At 37.4% G+C, this 7,279-nt stretch overlaps 1 protein-coding gene across 1 annotated transcript in view; it reads left to right on the forward strand.

The window, feature by feature from the left end:
* The first annotated feature begins 4,595 nt into the window (after window positions 1–4,595).
* The window catches only part of LOC106881240 (histone-lysine N-methyltransferase SETMAR-like), a 3,115-nt gene continuing 431 nt past the window's right edge, over window positions 4,596–7,279 (forward strand). The window contains exon 1 of the mRNA XM_014931551.1: window positions 4,596–4,635. Coding sequence (XP_014787037.1) covers window positions 4,596–4,635 — 40 coding nt within the window. The remainder of the gene's footprint in view (window positions 4,636–7,279) is intronic.

Here is a 7,279-nt window from a genome sequence, read left to right on the forward strand (position 1 = left end):
ATATACTTAGCTTATTTTTGGTATATATTTTCTTCATTTTTAGTATATATTTATATATTTTTAGTTGTTTTTTCTTTTTATTTGGAAGTCCTGCGGTGGTGAAGCATGCAGACCTGACGGGTTGGAAGCATGTGGTCAGCAACCTGCATGTAGACAGCCCATGTTAGATAACAAGTTGTCTCCTTGTCACCCAAGACAGCAGTAGGATTCGGTTGCTGCATGGGTGTCTGAGCAGCTCCATTTGGAAAGGGCACTGCTCACCTGGAGGCCGGGGAGGTTCTAGAAAAGGCGAACCAAAAATTGCCTGTCTTTCCATATCTGGTCAGTTTAGCGCGACTGATAGATGTCCACCCTGCCCTCGAAAAACAAAGAGTCTTTTATTTATAAAATCTGGACGGAACTTAAACATTTCATGTTGGAATGTGCGCACTTTGTTGGACAACAAGCGTGATTGTAGGCCTGAAAGATGCACTGCACTTGTTGCTCATGAACTGAACCGTTATAAAATTGATATAGCTGCACTCTCAGAGACTCGTATAGAAGGTGATGGTCAGCTTGAGGAAGTAGGAGGTGGATACACCTTTTTTTGGAAGGGAAGGCAGAGGGAGGAGCACAGAGAGGCTGGTGTTGGTTTTGCAGTTCGATCTGATATCCTTAAGAAGTTGGAAGAGCTCCCTGTTCCTATAAATGAACGTATAATGACTCTACAGTTGCACTTGAAAGGTAGGCGGTTTGCTAATCTAATAAGTGCCTATGCACCTACTTTGACTAGCTGTGATGAAGATAAAACAATCTTTTATACCCAGCTGAGAGCCATACTTAGAAAAATCCCCAATTCTGATAAAGTCATTCTACTGGAGGATTTTAATGCTAGGGTCATAACTTTCTTAGCATTAAATCAAATGCTTTGAAATTACCACCAACTAGATGATAGGACTAAAACATATATGTAGGTTCTTTTTCCTTTTTTTATTTTGATTTATTTTTCTTTGAGCTTTCAACTTCTAATCAATTTATTTGTAGTTAGTTTTTTTCAAAAATGTCATCTTTTTGTAACATACAAATAAATTATTATTTACATCCATTTATTCTTCATTTTCTTCTTGTTTTTCCTCAATATTGATTATTTCAATAATCTTCAACATATACCAATGACTTTCGCATTATATGATACAAATGAAACCAGTGGAATACCTTGGATATGACTTCCTCGAATTAACTAATATATATATATATATATATATATTTATATAAGGGCATTACTACAGAATAATGCCACACATTAGACTTCACAAATAAACACATTTTAGTACCGGTACTAAAATGTGTTTATTTGTGAAGTCTAGTGTGTGGCACTATTCTGTAGTAATGCCCTTATATGATATAAACGAATAATTATATTCTTGGGAATAGAAATTTCCCTTATGAATTTTTTTACATACTAGCTTCCTGATAAAATTCTTGTAAAAGATTTTAATCTTATTATGTGTCTTGCAAACAACTTGCACATGCAAGTGCTACCAGTCAAGAACTCCGTATACCGGAAGCCAGCAAGTGTATGAGGTCATCAGGAGAGAATGCGCGCCGTTTCGGGGCCTACCTCTCGACAACATCAATGCGCACCGGCCCCCCTCACTGATACGAGGCCCCGCTTGCTAGATCAACTGATTATTAAACAAAGCTCAATATTTCTCTAGCTTTGTTTATATATATATCATCATCATCATCATTATCATTTAAAGTCTGTTTTCCATACTGGCATGGGTTAGATAGTTTGACAGGAGCTGACCAGTTGAAGGGCTGTTCAGGTTCTATGTGTGTTTTGGCATGGTTTCTATGGCTGGATGCCTTTCCTAATGCCAACTGCTTTACAGAGTGTACTGGGTGCTTTTACACAGTATCAGCATGGGTGCTTTTTTTTTATGTGGCACCAGCACTTATGACCCTGCAAAATTAGGAATGCTCAGCTGAAGAGGGTTGTAGGGGGTGAGGTTGGATGCAAGGGCAACCATGCTTTTACTTAGCTTGTCGTGTCTTTTCAAAGCATGACAAATGATCAAGAGTCTCAGTCACCTGTCATCCCCTTTGTGAATACCATACAGATAGATGGAGAGATGGACATTCGGACAATCATACACACAGCTATATATACATACATACATATTACCATACTCTCTGTTGCTTTTTTCCTTGATTTTTCTTTCTTTTGGTAATGTATTTACTAAGAACTATATGAGAAAACTAAAAATTCTATAAGAAGGCTGCAATGAAAGTGTAATTCTTTGATAATTGGAAACGGGATACACACGACAACAATAAATCTGGATTTAAAAATGCATAGGAGTTCACATCCTAAAAAAACATCTGTAATTATTTGAAATGAAAAAAAAATATTATTCAATCTAATAAGAAATATATTCTGTAAATTAAACAGCAAATTCATGCGCCATATATGATTAACTTGAAGTTGCAAATGTATGTTAATTCTGATAAGGTATATAACCTCTTTAGATAAAAATGTTTATAAAACTCCATTATCTAATGGTATCATTAATATATACACAAATATCTCATGCTGACACTCGCAACAAATCTATTAACCTAGAAATGAAGTAGATCGCATCTTCACTTCAGATATATGACGAAATAGAAGCCTTTGTTCTCTTCTTTCAAGGTTAGAATCATTTTGCTAGCCCCAACCCTCCAAAAGCAATTCAAGACATTTTAATGGAGGACATAGGTATTGTAAAATCGTTGATAGAAATACTAATAAAGGATTTTACTCTTGTCACCAAGATTTTAGCATCTCTACTCTTCTAATTAATGTAAAACATAGGTCTAATAATAGTAATCACCTGGATTAACCAGGCTGTCTGATGTCAAGTCAGCTCCACTAGTCACAGCATTTGGTCCATTCCCCCCATGCTCTCACCATTCTCTTCCATGTTGTTCTAAACAATTTTCTTAAATCATCTTCGCACCAAAAAACAAAAGCAGGTATGATTGCAGGAATGCTGTTTACTGCCCACTCAGTGGAAACTTTCTTACTAGTTTCTTCATATACTGTGCCAAGAAGATCTTCAGTTCTATCATTCTTGGAGTTAGAAACTGATGAGAGTAATATTAGCTTGACAGTTATAGAATGGACTAACCCTTTTGCTTATTATATTTCTGTTGAAATACACTGCCACTGTTTCAATTAATTTTGAAAATAATGAAGAATTTAGTAAATGGCTAGAATATTGAGCAAAACCTATCAAGCAGGGCCTCATCTCAGTGATGGGCGGTGGGGCATAATGCAGTAATGCTGCTAAGAGGAAGGTCCCAAAACAGCTCACATTTTCTCTTGATGATCCCATCAGCATGTTAGCATCTGGTATGTGGAGCTTTCAACTGGTAGCACTTGCATCAGTAAGTTGTTTGCAAAGAATCTAAGTTGGTATTTGGAACATAAATATGAAATTTTTATGAAAGGCCTTAATTTAGATGTCTTTAAAACATGAAGTTTATATAATAAAACTAGAGATGGTTTCAGACAGGTTGGTATGAAAAATGCGAACAGCATCATTGTTAAAAAGAAAATCCTGTTTCATTTTGTACATTGATATCATGGATTACTATCCCTTTATTACTCAGTTGCTACTATATTCATTCATTAGCTTTCACCAATATCATTCTACATGTTAAGAAGTGTGTCTTGTTAAGTTTGGAAATGCCACCTGGGTAAAGAAAAGAAAGAAAGGAATGGAGTGGATTTGTTTGACTTAACTATGGATGAAATCATTGGTTGATATTACAGTTCTATATTTAAGACATGAGGAATTATTTATATTATTTACATTTGGTTTGTTGTTAACACGTTTCAGCTGATATACCCACCAGCCTTCATCAGGTGTCTTGGGAAAATTTTGAACTTGGGTTCTCTTTCCTAAAGTATTTTTCAATGTTATTATTATTATTATTCAAGTCACTGCCTGGAATCGAACTCGGAATCTTGGGGTTAGTAGCCTGTGCTCTTAACCACTACGTCATATGTCCATGGGCAATTATGGAGTGAATTTTAGGGCTTATAAATCTAATATATTCCTATCCTTCCCTAATACTGGTTCCCATATGCTGTTCACATCTGCATTCGGTCTGCTTAGGAGGTTGTTGTGTCCTAGCATATGTGCTGCTGCTTTTAGTTTCTGGACGTATTAATAACACACATCAAGTATGGATTCAAGACAGCCGTATACCGCAAGCCGACCTTCACCGAAAGATACCTCAACTTCAATTCCCACCATCCATACAGTGTAAAGAGAGGGATTCCTCAGTCCCTAAAACATCAAGCAAAGAATATAAGTAGCAATCATAATACACACCACGAAGAAATGATCAAGCTCAACAACAATCTATTAAGCAACAACTACCCCAAAAACATACTATCCACTCCAGTTATGAAGAAAAGAGTGGATGAAACCAATAAACTGTCCACAGTCTGTCTACCCTATGTGAAAGGCCTCTCTGAAAAGATAAAAAAGATATGTGCCCCATATGACATCAGGACAGTATTCAAATATCTCCTTCAAGCAAAACCACCAATAGAAGAGAATATGGCCAAAGACTACATGTACTCCATTCCATGCAGCTATGGTAGGTTATACAAATGCAAAACATGTCACCCCCTCAAAATAAGGGCAGACGAACATTGCAAATCTGTGGCAGAAGGAAATATTGATTAATCGGGTATAGCTAATCATGTATGGGAAAATGGAGACCACCCCCTGCTGTGGGATAAAGTTAAAATAATAGACAGAGAACACCACAGGAAAATACGGAAATTAAAAGAAGCAGCACATATGCTAGGACACAACAACCTCCTAAGCAGATCAATTGCAGATATGAGTAGCATATGGGAACCAGTATTAAGGAAGGATAAGTGGCGAGGTGGCAGAATCATTAGCACGCTGGGCGAAATGCTTAACGGTATTTCATCTGCCGTTACATTCTGAGTTCAAATTCCGCCGAGGTCGACTTTGCCTTTCATCCTTTCGGGGTTGATAAATTAAGTACCAGTTCCACACTGGGGTCTATGTAATCGCCTTAATTCATTTGTCTGTCCTTGTTTGTCCCCTCTATGTTTAGCCCCTTGTGGGCAATAAAGAGATAAGAATCGTTAACACGCCGGGGGAAATACTTAGCGGCATTTTGTCCGTCTTCTTATTGTTTTTTTATTTCTCTATTTTAAAAAATTTAGGAAGGATAGGAAAATATTAGATTTATAAGCCCTAAAATTCATTCCATAATTGCCCATGGGCATATGGCATAGTGGTTAAGAGCACGGGATTAACTAACGAGTTCGATTCCAGGCAGTGACCTGAATAATAATAATAATAATAATAATAACATCGAAAAATACCTTAGGACTGCGAACCTAGGTTTGAAATTTCCCCAAGACACCTAATGAAGGCTGGAGGCTATATCAGCCAAAACGTGTTAACAACAAACAAGATGAGGACAAATATCCGTCAAATGTAAATAATGTACATTGGTTGATATGTTTTGAATTTGTTGCATTAACCCTTTAGCATTTAAACCAGCTGTATCCAGCCCAAATATTCTCGCTGTTTTGATACTGAAACTAGCCTTGTGTAGCCTCTCACACCAACCCTACAATGACATTCTGAAAATAAGCAATCACATCTTTGAAATCTCAAAGCTACAGGATAATACATGATTGATACAAAACAATGTGAATAAATAAGCATTACATTTAACAGAATAACGTGAACATGAATGAGTTACAGGATCCCAGTGTTGGGTGGAGGGATTTATCATGAGGATAGATTACTTCTTTTACAAAAGATAAATGACCATAATGTTGACAGATTTGGAAAAGATATGTCAATGCCCAGAGAATTTGAATTACAAAGTACTGTGAAGCACAACCTAGTAAAATTCGATTTTCTAGACGTAATGTGTGATTTAGACTATCAAATTTCTTCCTTGTCAGAATATTAATAAAAGGTCATTTTATATCAAGGGTTCTAATCATCAGCCAAAATATCCTCTAATATAACCTTTAGCATTTAAACCAGCCATATCGGACCCAAGTGGAGGCGCAATGGCCCAGTGGTTAGAGCAGCGGACTCGCGGTCATAAGATCGCGGTTTCGATTCCCAGACCGGGCGTTGTGAGTGTTTATTGAGCGAAAACACCTAAAGCTCCACGAGGCTCCGGCAGGGGATGGTGGCGAACCCTGCTGTACTCTTCCACCACAACTTTCTCTCACTCTTACTTCCTGTTTCTGCTGTGCCTGTAATTCAAAAGGTCAGCCTTGTCACACTGTGTCACGCTGAATATCCCCGAGAACTACGTTAAGGGTACACGTGTCTGTGGAGTGCTCAGCCACTTGCACGTTAATTTCACGAGGAGGCTGTTCCGTTGATTGGATCAACTGGAACCCTCGACGTCGTAAGCGACGGAGTGCCAACGATCGGACCCAAATATTCTATCAGTCTTACATTCAAAATGTACAGATTGGACCTCTCACACCTACCACACAGTGTCATTCTAGAAATAAACTATCGTGTCATTGAAATCTTGAAGCTACAAGATAATACACTATTAAATCAAAATAGCGTGAATAAATAAGCATTACATGTGAAAGAGTAATCTGAACACTATAGGGCTAATCTCCCGTCTCAGTTGGTGTATGTAATCACCACCAGTCACCCAGATACAGATGCTTTTGCAAAAGCTTTTCATCTCTATAACGTATCATTTAATCGTAGAAGATTTTTAGATAAGACAGCACGCATATCGAGACCTGAAGTTCCTATATATAGAAACAGAAATATATGGTATAATCAAAATTTTGCTTAAATGCTGTTAAGCTGTCTGGAAAGTTCTAAGTATTTTTAAGCTAAATCTTTTAACACTTCTTTGAACACAGTTAAGACGTGGGCATTGCTTGAAGTGGTAGTGCATTTCTTCTTCATTCTTTACTAAAGATAGATTTATCTTTCATTCCAGTTACCCTTTATTGACATTTGAAATGGATAACCAAAAATTTCATATCTCTTTACCTCTTTTACTTGTTTCAGTCATTTTGACTGTGGCCATGCTGGAGCACCGCCTTTATAGTCGAGCAAATCGACCCCAGGACTTATTCTTTGTAAGCCTAGTTCTTATTCTATCGTCTCTTTTGCCGAACCGCTAAGTTACGGGGACGTAAACACACCAGCATCGATTGTCAAGCGATGTTGGGGGGGACAAACACACACACACACACACA

The sequence above is a fragment of the Octopus bimaculoides genome, chromosome 8, assembly GCF_001194135.2.
Source record: "Octopus bimaculoides isolate UCB-OBI-ISO-001 chromosome 8, ASM119413v2, whole genome shotgun sequence".
Classification (NCBI taxonomy): domain Eukaryota; kingdom Metazoa; phylum Mollusca; class Cephalopoda; order Octopoda; family Octopodidae; genus Octopus; species Octopus bimaculoides.